Raw genomic sequence first — 18,328 nt, forward strand, 5'->3', positions numbered from 1 at the left:
TTGGCAATTTTTCCATTGCTTTTGACAACATTGCATTTGGGGAAATGAAACAGAACCTTCTCCTAAGCAGTCATTTTAATTTTGCCTTCATAGCTTTCAATTAATTTTGATTTTGTGGGTGTGTAACATTGTGCACTCTGATGCGCTAACAGCTTAAGCCAAAGTGTGATACTGCAATCTGAACTCAGGAAACCTTTTATCTCATCGACAGGGAAAGAAAACAGCGTCCCTATCCGATCCCATGCCAAGAGAAACTCCTGCCTGCTGCTCGTCAGAGCCCTTCCTTGGCTCTCGCCTCTTGTCCTCCTGCGCTGACGCAAGGCTGCTAAGCCCTGTCTTGTCCTCCATGCCCATGGCACAGGCTGGCTGACGGGTGAGCAAGCTCCTCATCGTCTTGTGCAGGGTCTGCTCCATGCCAAACTGTGCTTACCCAAGCTGGGAGCGCCCCAATCTGGGCGCGAGCTCCTCCCCCAGCGCAGGCAAGGTTACACCTCTCTTCCCCACAGCAAACAGCTGGACTTCTCTGGTTACATGTGTGCAACCCTTTAAAAAAAACATCCCGGCTGGCTTACTCAGCAGATTATAAAAGAGTGATTTACAAAATGCGGCTTTCTTCCAGCTCAGCCCGTGCCGTTGTACTTATGTGACTGAAGGTCTCAGCTGATTCCTTCTTTTCTTGTGCAGCCAAGAGGTTTGCAGCAGCAGCAGCAGCCACGGCCAGTACAATACTGTAAGTCACTGGGAACATTTTTTTCTCTGAGTTTGGAAGGGGTTGGTGTTTGGCTTATCAGATCTATAACACCATATTTTTATAGCGTAGAAAATGGAGAATATCATCTGCCAGGGCTGTGACTATACTGCCCTGCAAGATGCAAGGACGGTGTGGTGCCTGTTTTATAACAGCAGCATGAATGAATGATGCAATCGTGCAGGGAGAAAGCATCATCATTTTGTCAGGACAGGCAGGAGGGGATTGGAGAGCTGGAAGGTGTATGTCAACATCCGTCAGGTTCTCTCTGACGCTTTTTAACTGCTTTTTAAAAGGTGCCTAACAATTCTCTGTCAGGCGCTGCTGTTCAGGTATTGGTGCATAGCTGCAAACAGTTCATCTCTTGACTTGCATACAGGTTTGTGTTACTACCTCTGAAAACTGAACAGAAAATGAGGAGGTGTGAAGCAAGCTTAGAGAGATGAAGAGTGGAATCCACCTGTTCTCACACTGAAACTCACAATTATGGATGGATGGGTTGAACTTTAAAGAGTAGTACTTATTGGGATATAAACACACTCACAATTTGCTTTAATAGAGCTAATCTATCCCCTTTCCTCTAAAGCTTTCAGAACATACTGCTAACACTGAGAATTAAAGTTCAGCACAGAAAAGCTGTGCTACTGTATTGTTCCCATTTTACAGATATAGGAGTAGAAACAACGAAGATAAAATGGTTGTTTAAACTAATACCATGGAAACACTGTTGAGTAGGACCATTCCTGCAGCGAGAGCAGGTCCTCAGCAGTTTCAATACCAATTTTTTCCAGATCCCATACTCTTAAGCAGCAGTTTAATGTGGTTGCATTTCTGTTACTCTCACAGCACGCTCAATGCAATGTTACTCCACTGTGGAAATGTAGCTCAGGGTAATTCTGTTCTCATCCACACAGTGCAAACTGGGATTAACTTCACTGATAGCAGGAAAATAACTCAGGGTAAAGTGAGACCAAAACTGAGCTTCATGCGTGGCCACAACTTTTGGTAAAGTGCTCACTGTCTCCTTGCTAAATGGGAAAGTGAATCAGAATCAAACCCCTCAGAGACTGGTTCCAAACTGTAGGATATTCCTGAACCATCAGATAGGTAGTTGTTCAGTAAGTTACTCAATCTTCATTTTTTTCACAGCAATAAATGTGAACATAATGCAAAATAGCAGCGTGGCAACACTTCTGAAAGCTGAAGTATGATAGCAAATGACATCTAGTCACGGTGAGGATTCTGAGATCTCATCAAGATCTCATCAAAACACGCCAGCTCCAGAACACCTGGAGTTCTGAGTAGCACTTACTCCTTCCCTTTCATTATGTGTAGCAAGTACTGCAGATGTTTGTTTTTCACAGCGGGGCAAGTGCCCTTCTCTGAAGGGTCAGCAAACAGAAAAGATTGCAGTTGTTTTCTTTTGACATGCAGTCTTACATAATTCCTGTGCTCACTCCTGGGGCTCCACCCTTTCTGTTACGAAACAGAACTATTCCTTATGGAAATGCCAGGGTTTTTCCAAATGGCCAGGTTAAGTACTTCATAGTCTGGAGGCAAGTAGATCTCATGGGAGCAGCTGAGGGACCTGGGGCTGTTTAGTCTGGAGAAGAGTAGGCTGAGGAGAGGCCTCATCACTCTCTGCAGCTCCTGAAAGGAGGTTGTAGCGAGGTGGGTGCTGGCTCTTCTCCCACGTGACAAGTGATAGAACAAGAGGAGATGGCTTCAAGGCGTGCCAAGGGAGGCTTAGATTGGCTAGTAGGGAAAATTTCTTTACGGAAAGAGTGGTGAAGCCCTGGCAGAGGCTGCCCAGGGCAGCAGTGGAGTCTCCATCCCCGGAGGGGTTCAAAAACTGTATAGATGTGGCACTCCAGGACACAGTTTAGTAGGCGTGGTAGGGCTGACAGCTGGACTGGATAAGCTTAGAGGTCTTTTCCAGCCTTAACAATTCTGTGATTTCTTTTCTCCATCTTTATCTGAAGTTTCACCCTACCCCTCTCCCTCTGTCCCTCTTGTCTTATGTCTTCTCTGGTCACTTCTTTGCCCATTGTTTCTTCTCACTTTTCTTCTTTTCAGCTTTTCCCCACATTATTTTATTATCAGACTTGTTAAAATGCTTGCTGCTTGGATGCTCTTCCAGCATGCAAATAATAGGATAGAAATGGATTACCTGCCTGAAATTCAATAGCAGAAAGCTTGGAGATTTTCTACCTGTGTTTTTCATATGGAGGCAGAACTCAGTATTTGTGGGAACTGCTTTTTTCTTGCCATCTCATTAAAACATCAACACATTTAAGGGATCGGATGCCCTTATCTCTGCCAATTGTGGAGGCCTCTGCCATTCTGGATTAAAAACTGCTGTTCCCTTGATACAGCTGTAAGAGATTTGTCCATAGAAAGGTTTTCCACCACTTCAATTCTTTTTGCTCATGTTTCCAAGTGGCACCTTCCTGTGGACAAGCTGCCACGTATGTCCTTATTTCCTCTACGTGCTCACCTGGAGGTGAATTCCAGTCAGGTTCTTGGTAGACACCATGCCAGGATGGCCCAGTGAAAACCTTGAAAACAAGGGAAGGACCAGAACCTCTTCTGCTTGTTTTTCCCCTACTCTTATTGTCTGTTACTCGGTCACTGATAGCCTTGCCTCATGCTCTCATCTACATTTAGGGCTGGGAAAACAATTCACCAGTTACTGCAATTGGCATGTTATCACTTGGAATGGCATCTGACTGCCTCTGGAGCTGGTGGTGACCCCAGGAGCTCTGCCAACAACGGCAGAAGACCCTTAGAGCATGCCAAGTGAATCACTTCAAACTCCTAAAATTTGCTTTTCCCATGACCAACACTCCCTGCAACAGCTGGATCTGCTTTCATAGGTCATCCTCTTTGCTCCTGCATGAACTTCCCTACTTTAGTGTTCATTATGAATTCTCCAACATGTGTGATGATGCATTAGCCAGAACCAGGTCTGTGTTTTTTCAGGATTCAGTGCCTACCTATTAGCAGAAAGGGTAAAGATTTTAATAAGCCACAGGCCAAGGGAGATCGAGAACTACTGATGAGTTGTGCATTTCATAGAATCATAGAATGGTTTGGCTTGGAAGGGACCTCAAAGCCCATCCAGTTCCACCCCCTGCCATGGGCAGGGACACCTCCCACTGGATCCGGTTGCTCCAAGCCCCATCCAACCTGGCCTGGAACCCCTCCAGGGATGGGGCAGCCACCACTGCTCTGGGCAACCTGGGCCAGGGCCTCCATCCTCTTAGGAAGAAAACATTTCTTCCTAAGATCTCATCTCAATCTCCCCTCTTGCAGCTCAAACTGTTCCCCTCATCCTATCCCTGCCCTCCCTGATCCAGAGCCCCTCCCCAGCGTTCCTGGAGCCCCTTTCAGCACTGGAAACTGCTCTAAGGTCTCCCCGCAGCCTTCTCTTCTCCAGGCTGAACAACCCCAACTCTCTCAGCCTGGCCTCGTAGGGGAGGTGCTCCAGCCCTTGGATCATCTCCATGGCCTCCTCTGCATTCTCTCCAACAGCTCCATGTCCTTCCTGTGCCGAGGACTCCAGAACTGAACACAGGACTCCAGGTAGGGTCTCCCCAGAGTGGAGCAGAGGGGCAGAATCCCCTCCCTCCCTGCTGGTCCCACTGCTTCGGATGCAGCCCAGGACACGGTTGGTTTCTGGGCTGCAAGCATGCATTGCCGGCTCATGTTGAGTTTCTTACCCATCACCACCTTAAGTCCTTCTCTTCAGGGCTGCTCCCAATCCACTCCCTGCCCAGTCTGTGGTTGTGCTTGGCATTGCCAGAAATAGATTTCAGGTTCTCAGCAAGAAATCCATCAGACCGTGGTGTCCCCACACAGTGGTATTGCATCATAACATCATAACATTGCAGTGCAGCCTCATGTTAGCAACGTGACAGCTTTGCATAATAAGGAATCAGTATTGGAACACCATGACGCAAATGTCATGCCACAGTGATGCAATAAGTTTGTCCAGTAGAGCAAATCTTTAAAATTGGCACCAAACCCATGGCTGAATTTGTAATTTCCAGTAGGCTGGAAAAACTTAACACCCTGCCATTTAAAGAACATTAGTGGATGGATGGTTTTTGTTAAGTCCACTGCACAAATACATCTAGCAACTGTCTCTCAAGGCCTGCCCTAAAGTCAAAGCCCTCCTGCTCAGAAAATCAACATCTTCCACTGACAACACAAACATGGGGCTGCAGAGCCAATGTCGAGTCAAGGCTAACACAAAGCAAACGCGGGATTCACATGTCACCTGTCTGCCTGCTGCCAGGTCTTAGCTCAGAACCGATCTCTGTCAGATGGAAGCTTTTATGCTCATGGCCATGTAGGAGAGAGCTGTTGCTCCTGTGTGCTGTGCTGATGGCATCTGGCAGCATATCTTACACGTCCAGTGCTGTAAATGCCGTCAGTGCTTTATAGGAGAGTGTAGAAAAACACGTGCTGTTTACAGCAAACCATTCTTTTAGTAACACTTCTAAGGCTGAACCAGATCTTACAGGATGTCCATGCTCTGATGCACCATTAGCACAGACCTTGTTTCTGCCTTTCCCAGAGGTGGAGTTAGTAAAAGCCCATTTCTGGATCATCTCCTCTTCACTGCGTACCCTTGCTTTCGGGCACACAGGGGAGGTTGAGCCCAGGAGGTGTCCTACCTCCCCACACCCAAACCAGACTCACAGGAGGAACACGGGAATCCTTGGAGGTGTTCCAGGCCAGGTTGGATGGGCCTTGGGCAGCCTGATCCAGTGGGAGATGTTCCTGCCCATGGCAGGGGGGTTGGAACTAGATGATCTTTAAGGTCCCTTCCAACCCAAACTATTCAATGATTCTATCATTCTATGAACATATGGGGTGGGTGGTACCTGCTCTCCCATTCTCACTCACACTTGCAACACAATTAAGCCCAGAAGAAGCTTCTGTGCCACCTTCTCTATTGTGTTCGGTTTTGGGCCTCTCACTACAAGAAGAACATGAGATGCTGGAGTGTGTCCAGAGAAGGGGAACAGAGCTGGTGAAGGGTTTAGAGCACAAGTCTTATAAAGAGCAGCTGAGGAACCTGGGGTTGTTTAGTCTGCAGAAAAGGAGACTGAGAGGAAACCTCATTACTCTCTACAGCTATCTGGAAGAAGGTTGTATTGAGGTGGGGGTTAGTTCACTTCTCTCTGATAGCCAGTGACAGGACAAGGCGAAATGTCATCAAGATGTACCAGAAGAGGCTTAGGTTGGATATTGGGAGGAATTTCTTTACTGAAAGATTTGTCAAGCACTGGCAGAGGCTGCCCAGGGAGGTGGCTGAGTCACCAACCCTGGGGGTGTTTAAAAATCAAATAGATGTCGTACTTAGGGACATGGTCTAGTGATGGACTTAGCAGGGCCCGATCGATGGTTGGACTTCACAATCTTAAAGGTCTTCTCTAAACAAAGCCATTCTATGATTCTGTGATTCTTGGCCTTGTGCAAAAGCCACGAGCACATGCTGGTTACTACAGCAATGTGTTCACTCCAGAAAGCTCCAGGATAGCTAGGAGAGCTCTCTCAAACGGTACTGCTTCGTGGCTGCCTTTAAATAGCTTTGCCTTCAATGTGACTTGCTGTTTCTTGCTATTTCCTATCTACCTGTTTAATGGAGATTATCTCTTACAAACAAGGTTCGTAGCTGTTCACAACCTTAGGCTTGTAGCTTAATTTATCCAGACTTTACCTTTCAATGAAAGACTGCAGTGTTCTCTTTTATCCTATACACATGAACAATTAAAAGGTGAGTGTGTGTGTTCTAAACATTTTTTCCAGTGATTATTGTAACTTTTCATAAAGCATTTTATGTCCCAATATTCCCCATATGGATACCAGTCATGGGAATAAACCCAAGGTTCCTTTTCCTGCCTTGACCATTAACTCTTTGGTGGTGATCTCTCAGTAGGCACAGAGAAATCACTTCAGAAACTGGTGCTTGTGGTGTGTGACCCCGAGATGACTCCTGTCTGGCAGAGAGCTACCCCAGCACCAATCAGCTCCTGTGTGTTTCCACAGTGATCATCTTCTCCATCTCCACTGGATGTCTTTTGTACCTGGGGTGCACAGTTTGTCCAGAAAAGGCAAAAAAAAGAGATGCTTTTTCAGAAGTTGTGTGTGTGAGACCTCTCACCATCAAAATTCACATGATATACAGGAGAAAAATAAATTAGCGTAGTGCGAGGAAAACAAAAGGTGAAGGTATAGAACACAATAAAGGCATGTAACCTTCTGTTTGATGGTATTTCCCCTCTCCCTGAAAATGAGGCAACGTGCTGCCTAAATCATGTCCTGAGAGAAGTCTTGAGGTTAGAAGAGACAACCAACCAGAAGCTTTTACAAAACTCCAGGAAACGGTGGAGGCAGAAAGCTCTATTTATGTCTAAAGATACAGACTGGTGAATAGTGAAGTCCACACTGAATTCCCTTATGAAAGGGTAGGGTAAGAAAATAGCTGCCTAACACCTTGTTAGGTGATCAGCAGAAGAAGTAGAGCTCAGCAGTGCTTTTAAGTGGACAGATATAAAACTGAAGAAAATCATAGAATCACAGAATGTCCTAAGTTGGAAGGGACCCACAAGGATCATCAGGTCCAGCTCCTGTCCCTGCACAGGACAACCCCAACATTCACACCGTGGGGCTGAGGGCATTGGCCAAACACTTCTGCAATACTGTCAGCATTGGTGCCGAGACTGCTTCCCTGGGAGCTGTTCCAGGGCTCCACCACCCTCTGGGGAAGAACCTTTTCCTCACATCCAACCTAACCCTTCCCTGGCACAGCTTCCTGCCATTCCCTCGGCTCCTGTCCTTGGTCACCAGAGAGAAGAGCTCAGCGCCTGCTCCTCCTCCTCCCCTTGTGAGGAAGCTGCAGAGCGCGATGAGGTCTCCCCTCTTCTCCAGGCAGAACAGTCCCAGGGACTTCAGCCACTCCTCACACTCTTCCTCTCTAAACCCTACCCCAGCTCCGTGCCCTCCTTGTGTAAGAAAATAAACCTTTGCCAGTCATTGTAATGGAAAAAGTTGTTGTGACGTTGTGACCACTTAATGCATTGAGTGGAGTTCCCAAAGCCCTTGTCTTTACTGGGTTTTATCAAATATCATATTCCCATGTTAATGGTGAAATCATCTATGCATTGATAGACACTGAAAATATTTTGTTTATATTAATAGGGACACAAAAAAAGTATTAAACCTTTATGATTTAAGGACAACCACTCACTGATAGGTTGAGGATAGTTATGTCTCCTGTGATCAAGCAAATTTTTAAGGGCTGAGTGTCTTTTAACATGTCCAGGAGGAACTAATAAGACATCCTAGACTGGGTTTGATGAGAAATCAAGATCCATTTGAGCAGTGAGGGCAAGATGAGGCAGAGAATTGCAAGTCCCACACAGCAGCTGGCAGTCTGATGGTTTGGAACATGCCAAGTATTCCAACCTTGAACCCCATGTGAACGTCAATAGGCTGAACCTGCAGAGAGCAAATCAGCAACTGCCCAAAGCTCCACGGCCCACCTGGGACGTACATTGGACATCAGTAGGCAGCAACGGCAGAGAGCAAATCAGCAGCCGAGCCAGACCCCCACCACCACTTACGCTCTTTGATAAAAGCTGGCTACCAGGCTGTGCTCGTCCTTCCTCACCAGAACCAGATCCTTTGCGCTAATGGCTCAAGACGGAGTGCAGTGCTGCCACTCAGAGAAAGACTTTATCTTGTCCCCTCACAGTAAGAAGGTTCCGAAAAAGATGACATCCCTCTTGGAGCTGAAAGAGATCTTCCGCAGTGCCGATGCAGTGTGCTTCGATGTGGACAGTACCGTCATCCGGGAAGAAGGCATCGACGAGCTGGCAAAGTTCTGTGGAGTCGGAGACGCCGTCGCAGAGATGTACGTATATTTGCTGTTAACTTGATAGGGATAGAAAAATAAGCATGGATAAGGTGGCAATGAATTCACAACAGGGATTAATTCAGCTCTGTCATAGGAGATATTACAGTTTGAAAAGAACTTTAGGTATAATAAGTGGAATTAATGCATAATGAAATAGATAACTTCTAGTGTAATTGTGGAGCCACTCAACAAAACTCCTCATATCAATTCCCTAATGTACAGTTCTTTGATAGACAAAGATCAGGCCTCATCACTGATCTCGGCTAAGCACTGACAGACCTTAGTGTGAGATGGAGGAGAGGGAACAACTCTCCCAATGCTCCTCTGAGGATGATGTTCCAATTGAAGCAAGAGTTGTGTGACCTTCAGGGAAGAGCCCTGATCTGCAGTTCAAGAACATCGGTCCCAGTGGCCCCGATGCACTCACAGAGAGTGTGAAGTGTTTTCCTTTGCCTCGCTGGTTCTCACAGGCGCCGCAGCCTGTGGGGCAACCACTGGTTGCTACCAGTCTTTTCAGTGTACAAATGTTCTCCTTTGCAATAGATGCAGTGTAACCTAGAACCTATGGGTTCTTGCCTTGTTCCTTGTCGTTCTTCTTCAACTGTTCCTGGCAGAAGCCTCAACTCATTTAAGTGTCACTGATCTGTTTTCTTTGGATCACAATCTAGGACCCGCAGAGCTATGGGTGGCACCGTGACATTCAAAGCGGCTTTAACGGCACGACTAGGTCTCATACGGCCGTCCTATGAGCAGGTGCAGAAACTAATATCTGACAACCCACCTCAGCTAACTCCAGGAATAAGGTAAGACTTCCAGGTGATTAAACACAGAAGTCTTCCAAAACCATGTAAATCAACACATATCTGTGGCTTTAATGAGGCTGTAGGACCATAGAGCTGGTTTAGCTTGTGTTCCTATTCCATTTCCATGTTGTTTGCGTACAAAGTTTATCTCAGGAGCTTATAATCATGTCGATTGGCCAAGGATCCGTGTGAAAAGAGAACAGTGCTAGGTTTTAACTGGAGTTTTGGCTGCCAAGCTCGAATTCCAGCTCAAGGATTAAATAGGCACGGAAAATAATCTGTTCAATCACATCTGGCTTTTGATGGGTGATGGAACTGGGAGGATATTTAATCCCCAGTATGAACTACTGCCTTGGTCTGTTCTCCAATTCTGTTACCCCTTTCTCAAGTGCAGTTGTGCCCCTGGGCCCAGCTTAGGGGAACTGCTGTTCAGAGCTACCCATTCTATGCTGAATTCCCTAAAAATGTATTAAAACCCATTAAAGAGACATAAATGTGTGGCCATTCATCTTTTGGTCTGGAGTAAACGTGAATTATATAAATGGAAAAGGTTTTTTTCCTATTCAACTTATTTCAAGCAAATAATTTCTTTACTGCAAAATCTGGCCATTATGCTCAGTCTAAAATATTTTTAGCACATGTAGTAGTTTCAGGCAACATTGTGCTTGAATTTTCTCCCTGAAATGCAGTACATGCTGGGCTTCTTCTGTAGAAGATGTAACCACAGAGAGAACATTGTTTCCCTGTTTAGAATCACATGATTTTCCTTTTCATTCTTTCCTTTTCTTCCTGCTTCCCTGTGCAGCCTGCTGGAAGGCTCTCCTTTTCTCTTCAGTATTTCTGCTGTTACTGCTGCCGCCGCTGCGGCTTGGCATTGCTGCACGCTGCTCTCCTGCCCGCGGTGCCTAATCCTGTGAAAGTTCTGCCTTCCAGCCCCACTGGCATTAACTGGCTCTGAAAACTTGTCCTTTATTTCATTCCTTTTCTGGAGCTGGTGCCTTCTTCTCAAGATGGTATCGATCTCTGGGCACCCCACTCTGACTCTGAAAATGCATTCACTTTCCACCCCTTTCAGCCCAATTTTGCATTTGGAGAAGTGCTTTTCTCTCTCCTCCGTTCCCTACTATTTTTCTGCGTTATAGGTTTGTTTTCTTGCTCTTTTATTTCACTCCAAATAAACCTCTGAACTGGATCTGCTCTGATTTGTTCAAGGGAACTAACGTGAGCTGTATGAACGTGTAAAGAAAACATTCATAGGCAGTGTTTTTTTTCTGAGCAACCAAATACCTGTTTGTCTCTGGATGTGATGGTTTTATCAGCTCCTTTCAAGCAAGATGTACACACAAACTTGGAGAGAAAGCAAGAAAAGCTCCAGGCAGCAGAGGTGGATGGAGCTGGGAAGCAGCACGCATTCTAGCTAACCTGGAACAGCACAAAACACGGGCAGCCATGTGGAGGAAAGCTGTATTTTAACTGTCTTTTTATCCCTCGATGCTCCCAGGCGCTCAACCGTAGCTCTTTCTTTCCAGGGAGCTGGTCAGCAGGCTTCAGCAACGAGGGGTCCAGGTCTTCTTGGTCTCTGGAGGGTTTCAGAGCATCGTGGAGCACGTGGCCTTGCAGCTGAACATTCCAACGGCAAACGTCTTCGCCAACAGGCTGAAGTTTTATTTTAATGGTAAGAATTGCTTAAACTCTCTTTTCTCTGCTAATTAATGCCACTTTTTTGGTTCAAACTGTCAGATATCGGACAACGGACAGTGCCCAGCCTACATGACTTCGTTATCAATTCAGATAGCTCCAAGCAGGAAAACTGCAAGACCTTACCAAAACCATGAATTCAGGCAAGCTGTGCCAAAGGGAAAAATGTGTTACACGCGCTGACAGCAGAGTTTCATTTTCTCTTGCTCCTTCAAAGAGTTTATGACATTTACCTGCTTTCAGAGGCAAAATTCCCTGTCAGTGACTCTGAGGCACGTACTGACACTGATGTGCTGTGGTGGATCCGCTCTGGACTTTAAGCTGGTGCGATCAAGCAGAACCATAGATAGTGAGGTTGTCGCTTCCTCTATGTTTCACACTCTGTCCATACACCATATTGGATCATAGAATCATTTAGGTGGGAAAGGACCTCAAAGCCCATCCAGTCCCACCCCTGCCATGGGTAGGGACACCTCCCACTGGATCAGGGGCTCCAAGCCCCATCCAACCTGGCCTGGAACCCCTCCAGGGCTGGGGCAGCCCCCACTGCTCTGGGCAACCTGGGCCAGGGCCTCCCCACCCTCACAGCAAAACATTTCTCCCTAAGATCTCATCTCAGTCTCCCCTCTTGCAGCTCAAAATGGTTCCCCTCATCCTATCCCTGCACTCCCTGATCCAGAGCCCCTCCCCAGCTTTCCTGGAGCCCCTTTCAGTCCTGGAAGCTGCTCTAAGTTCTCTCCACAGCCTTCTCCAGGCTGAACAACCCCAACTCTCTCAGCCTGTCCTCGTGCTGGAGGTGCTCCAGCCCTCGCATCATCTTCGTAGCCTCCTCTAGAGCAACTGGGATTGGGTTTGTAACATGACCCATACAGGGGTTCTTCTTTTGCCTTAGCATTTCAGCTCTTTGAAAATGTCCTCACAGGAGACTTGGGTAAAATCCTTGTTTTCACACTTAACTCCAAATTATGTTTTTTCTTGGGATGTTGATACTGGGAGGCTTACAGGACCGCATGTCATGAGCTATTTTCTGTCACAAAGACCATAGGCATAGGTATCTTTCTTCATTCACAAAAAAATACGCTGTGTGTCTAACCTGCCCTTCCCTCGTGTTCTAGGAGAATACGCAGGATTCGATGAAACACAACCAACAGCTGAATCGGGGGGGAAAGGAAAGGTGATTACTCATCTGAAGGAACAGTTCCACTTCAAGAAAGTAGTTATGATTGGAGATGGAGCCACAGACATGGAAGCCTGTCCCCCTGCTGTAAGTACAAGAATTGGAATTCTAAATTCCTTTCGAGCAAATCCTTTGGGAACAAAACCTGTACGGTTTGAGTTCTTCAGGGAAGTCTTTAGCACTTCCCACAGCCTAAGAGAGGTCTGTGTTGCTAGCCTGCATCATGCAGTGGCTGCTCCCTCTCAGTGTTGGCCTCTCAGCTGGGATGCTGGCTGGGTCAGGAGGACAGCGCAACAGCCTAGGGACCTGCTTCAAATCCAGCTGATCACATCTGCCTTTTCCCCCCAGTGTCCCCACAGTAAGTGCAGAGGTCTAACCCTGCCAAGGTCCTGGTTCTGAACACTGATTAATGGTGCTTAGCATGAAGCTCTGGCACAGATCTGGTGCACATTTACCCAATGCTGAGCTAGCAAGAGGGTTCGTCTCACTGTACGGTGATGATACCTTTGAAGAGATCAGCGCTGTGAGGGTGAAATAATAAAAAACTGAATAGAAAGAAAGCTTTTGTAAACGGTCATTTCACAGAGAGATGCCAGGGAGACCTTAGAGCAGATCCCAGGACTGAAAGGGGCTCCAGGAAAGCTGGGGACGGGCTCTGGATCAGGAAGGGCAGGGATAGAATGAGGGGGAACGGTTTTGAGCTGAGAGAGGAGAGATTGCGTTGAATGAGATCTTAGGAAGAACTGTTTTGCTGTGAGGGTGGGGAGGCCCTGGCCCAGGTTGCCCAGAGCAGTGTTGGCTGCCCCATCCCTGGAGGTGTTCCAGGCCAGGTTGGATGGGGTTTGGAGCCCCTGATCCAGTGGGAGGTGTCCCTGCCAACTGGATGGGCTTTAAGGTCCCATTCTATGGGAAGACCATTCTATGAAGCCTCTTTAGCGCCTTTCTCTACGTCCACGTACCTCAATGCCTCCTCCTCACCAGCGTTGCAGGATGGACATCTCAGTGAAAGGAGATGCACAAGAACAAATTCTGAGAGCTGGTTCTGCTGCCAGTTGCTACAGCAGGTCCCTCACTACTAAATCTGTGCATGACCAAAGCAGCTCAATATTTGCTTAACGCTTCCGACCTGAGGGCAAAAAAATGCAGTGGAAATTTTGAAGACTGCACTTTCACTGCAGTTGGGTTTCCAAGATTTAGAAATGCTGATTGTTCCTGGTTAATGATTGCAGACATGGTTAATGGTTAGTTTTGGTATCTATCAAATGAGGTAAACAGAGTTAAGATAAACAGCACGGGGATAACTGTGAGATGCTGCACGCATGCTCGAACGTTAACTCATTCTTGAGTACGAAGGCTTTGCGTTGCATCACATTTACATCAGATTTGCAGTAAATTCTCCGCTCTGAACAATCTTGATGGTACAAGGTGCTGAGCCACAACTTTGCCATTGGAACCAACCCCTAGTAACCAAAATTAAATCTCAATGAGTGCTTGTTAATTAATTTGAAAAATGAACATGCAAAGTAGAACAGTGGAAGGGGTGAGGAGGAACACCAAGATTTCAAAATCCAATCTTAAATCCAAACTTAAGCTCTGTTCCTTACATGAGGCCACAATAATGTATGTGCCCATTCCTTCTGTTTTGCCAGGATTGCTTCATTGGATTTGGAGGCAACGTAATCAGAAAGCAAGTGAAGGAGAAAGCAAAATGGTACATTACTCACTTTGACGAACTGCTAAAGGAACTGGAAGAACGATAAATTATACAGTAAATAATATATTTAACAGCTATAAATCCATTATACAATGCAATTAAAATATATTTGTTAGCAAAGTTGTGTTCTGGATCTTTTTCACGGTTCTGGGTGTTGGGGGCCTTCACCTCTGGCCTGAAACTCATGGTGCAAATGCCACCTTTCTGTTCTGATATTTTGCAATTAAAATGGTAAGATCTTAAAAAACATTTTTTTATGAGGTAGAAAAGCTTGTTTCATTTTTCAATCACAAGTGAAGACTAAAGGTAGGAAATCATCAATAAGTTAAAAATAACTTAATGGATTGGCCCCTGGTCAATACTGCATATCTATTGTTTCAGAATCATTGGAGCTAATAGAATCACAGGATCATAGAATCATAGAATAACTTCGGTTGGAAGGGACCTCAAAGCCCATCCAATTCCACCCTCTGCCATGGGCAGGGACATCTCCCACTGGATTAGGGGCTCCAAGCCCCATCCAACCTGGCCTGGAACACCTCCAGGGATGGGGCAGCCACAGCTTCTCTGGGAAACTACTTATTTTGGGAGGCAAAAGAAATGAGGTCACAAGTAAGAAGTTCGTCTAATCAATAATAACAACACGAACAATAATATAGTCTAAAAGGTGAAGGGTATGGTAAGTACTTTCTCATCTGAAGAATATCAGAACTAGGTTAAACAGTGGACAGGTAGGAGACAACGCTGCAGGAGTATCTCGGATTTCATTACAATATGGGTACAGGAGCACCTGCGATGTCAACTGTGACTCAACATGAGGTGCTCACAGTGCTGAGACACATGCACTGTCAGCACTGTGCAAGAAGGATACTTTAAGGTGAGTGACATAGCGGTTCCCAAACCTCATTAAAATACTTGAAAGTAAACTCCAAAGCGGTGATTTTGTAGAACGGTCGCACTGTTCACACAACTGAGTTATTTATTTAACAATCCCCCCATCAACCTGTAACTGGATGGGAGCTGAGTCATCAACCTGTAAAGCGACTGTCTACTGATTAAGAAAACACTGTGACGCTGATCCAGTCTCTCTCTCTGCCTCGAGTGTGGATCAACCACCCTTAGTCTGTGCTAGAGATATCTAACCTGTTCCTAGTATTTATTTTTCTCTCTGAGCTTCAGTTAACAAACTCTCATTTAATGTTATGTCTTTTGTGACTGCGGTGTCTGATCCCACAGGGTCCTTACACAGAACACGCTTGATAAACGCTGCCTATTTGTCAGCAAGTTCATAGGATCACAGAGCAGTTTGGGTCAGAAGGGACCTCAAAGCCCATCCAGTTGGCAGTGACATTCCCACTGGATCAGGGGCTCCAAGCCCCATCCAACCTGGCCTGGAACACCTCCAGGGATGGGACAGCCACCACTGCTCTGGGCAACCTGGGCCAGGGCCTCCCCACCCTCACAGCAAAACACTGCTTCCTAGGATCTCATCTCAATCTCCCCTCTTGCAGCTCAAAACCATTCCCCCTCACCCTATCACTGCACTCCCTGATCCAAAGCCCCTCCCCAGCTTTCCTGGAGCCCCTTTCAGCACTGGAAGCTGCTCTAAAGGTCTCCCCGCAGCCTTCTCTTCTCCAGGCTGAGCAACCCCAACTCTCTCAGCCTGGCCTTGGATGGGGAGGTGCTCCAGCCCTCTGGAGTCGTTCCTGGCAGCTCTGAGTCTGTCTTTTTAAGCACCTTTGCTGACACATCACAGTACTTTTAGTTCCCTGACATAAGAATCTCACCTCTGATACTGAGAGTTTTACTGATGCTAAAATACCTATCAAGTCTTCCACATTCTTCCACCCCCATGTGACCAGCACAGGGCAAAGATGGGTAGATCAGACATGATTTGTCCTGCAAAAACATCCATGCAGGCTCTTATCATCTGGGTTCTTACAAGCAGCCCCAGTATTGTTTCAGACACTGCAGGTGAGGCTGCGTGTGATAACTCTCCCCCATCCCACCGCAGTGCTCATAGATGGAAAGAGATGGAGTGATGTGCCTGCCTCCCATAAATCTCACACTGTCTCCACAAGATAATCATGTTATCACAAAAGGCATTAGATTTCCTTAATTCAATAAGATTCAAGGCCAGGTCGGATGAGCCTTGGGCAACCTGATCCTGTGGGAGGTGTCCCTGCCCATGGCAGGGGGTGGAACTGAATGGGCTTTGAGGTCCCTTCCAACCCAAACTGTTCTATGATTCTATGAAGTGCAACGAGACCTCCTGTCCAATTGTTCAAGCATCTCCAACAATTAAAACAAATAGTGTTTCTGTCCATTGTGTGTCATTATCAGAAAGGATACAAGGAGAGGGGTATTAACAAAGCCCCAGAGGGTGATGGAACAGCAGCTCTCAGTGATACCAACTAATGCTTTTGGCCAAAAAAAGGGGCATGAATTGCTTGAAGATATAACAGCATTTAGAGAAGTGGAAAGGTTAAAAGAAAACAAATCCAGAAACCAACTTCTGATGGCTTTTAGATAAAGGCAGACGTGAACAGCTACCCTGGATATCTGCACGCATTTAAAGCGCTTCACAAGAGCCAGACCAGACCACAGCTGCCAGGTGGCTCATCTGAACTCTCCTGGAAGCACTAAACGTGATGTCTTTGAAATTCTTCCTGAGAAAACTCTCAGCCAGCTCCGAGCACAGCTCGTGTACAATTGTGCTTTTGTTCAGTGGAGACTGCCTGAGCAGAACGAGGCTAAGCTGTCTGCTCTCATTCCCCGTGTTCCTCTGTAGTTCTACAGCCACGAAGCTGAAAGGTTTCCATTTGCTCCAGTTTTCTATTGAATGACAGACCACTAAGCCAAAAGCTAACATCCAGGTGATGAGCTCAGGCCCTGACCTCCCCCACACTGTGCCGCGCTCCGCTTTGGGTGTACGCAACCTCACCAACGCCACTCGAACAGCTGAGGGAGGCTCCTGCCACAGAGATGTTAACATTCACAGCAGTGTCTTCTGCCACTCGGAGTGCTATGGAAACGTGGGCCTGAGCCAGGGATTTCACAAGAGCTCTTTAGGTCTGACTGGTTTGGAAAAAAATACCTCCTCTCCCCTTCCAGTGGGCAAATCTCGAGCCTGATCTCTAGTGCAGGAGGTAACAAAAGGATCCTGTGGCTCAGGGAACAGACGAGCTCTTTTGTCTGTAAAATACTGGGAAAAAATCATAAATCATAGAATGGGTTGGAAGGAACCTTAAAGATCATCCAGTTCCACCCCCTGCCATAGGCAGGGACACCTCCCACTGGATCAGGGGCTCCAAGCCCCATCCAACCTGGCCTTGAACACCTCCAGGAATGGGGCAGCCACCACTCTCATGGTGAAGAAATTCTTCCTAATGTCTAATCTAAATCTGCCCCTCTCCAGTTTATACCCATTGCCCCTCATCCTATCACCACAAGCCTTTATGAACAGCCCCTCTCCAGCTTTCCTTCCTTCCCCGTCCTTCCACTGTGACAACTACACCACTCAGCTTGGTGTTATCTGCAAACTTGCTGAGGGTGCCCTCGACCTCGCTGTCTATATCATTGATGAAGATATTAAACAGCACCGGTCCCAGTACGGACCCCTGAGGGACACCACTTGTCACAGATCTCTATCTGGACTTCGAGCCCAAAATACAAGGGAAAAAGAAGTGTGAGGGGAGTTTCAATGCTACAACCATGCTACCGATTGACCTGAACATACCTCAACACAGCAGAGCAAAGCAGCACATCAGGCAAGTGGTATCTTCAGGTGGGTCACCTGACTCAGAGCACAAGGAGGCACATCACTCCATATGAAGACCTCTATTTTTATGTGATTATCATCATCACGGAAACTTGGTTGGAAAAGCCCTCTCAGCCCATCCAGTCCAACCATTAGCCCAATCCCACCGTGCCTGTGAAACAATGTTCTGAAATGCCATGGCCACATGCTTTCTGAACCCCTCCAGGGATGGAGACTCCCCCACCACCCTGGGCAGCCTCTGCCAGGGCCTGACAACCCTTTCAGTACAGACAATTCTCCTAATATCCAATCTAAACCTCCCCTGATGCAACTCAAGGCCATTCTCTTATCACTCGTTACCTGGAAGACCCTTCCAGCCACTGTTCCCTACTTCCCAACCACTGGGAAGTGACTTCAGTTCTGAGCTGTACAAATTCTGCTCTAAGAAATGCTCAGGTGTTGCCAGGCAGAGGAAGGCGGCAGACTTGGCCGTTAAAG

At 46.8% G+C, this 18,328-nt stretch overlaps 1 protein-coding gene across 2 annotated transcripts; it reads left to right on the plus strand.

Moving 5' to 3' along the window:
* The first annotated feature begins 530 nt into the window (after positions 1 to 530).
* PSPH (phosphoserine phosphatase) lies at positions 531 to 14,190 on the plus strand. 2 transcript variants are annotated; one of them, XM_009558675.2, is made up of 6 exons: positions 531 to 730; positions 8,517 to 8,675; positions 9,347 to 9,481; positions 11,011 to 11,156; positions 12,295 to 12,443; positions 14,006 to 14,190. In XM_009558675.2, the coding sequence occupies exons 2-6, from the start codon at positions 8,536 to 8,538 to the stop codon at positions 14,114 to 14,116; spliced, it is 681 nt and encodes a 226-aa protein (XP_009556970.1). In that variant the 5' UTR covers positions 531 to 730; positions 8,517 to 8,535; the 3' UTR covers positions 14,117 to 14,190. The 2 variants fall into 2 exon arrangements, with proteins under 2 accessions (XP_009556970.1, XP_009556969.1); XM_009558674.2 differs by lacking the exon at positions 531 to 730 and having other exon boundaries at positions 8,343 to 8,675.
* Positions 14,191 to 18,328: the final 4,138 nt, after the last annotated feature.

Source organism: Cuculus canorus, chromosome 20 (assembly GCF_017976375.1).
Source record: "Cuculus canorus isolate bCucCan1 chromosome 20, bCucCan1.pri, whole genome shotgun sequence".
Taxonomy (NCBI): domain Eukaryota; kingdom Metazoa; phylum Chordata; class Aves; order Cuculiformes; family Cuculidae; genus Cuculus; species Cuculus canorus.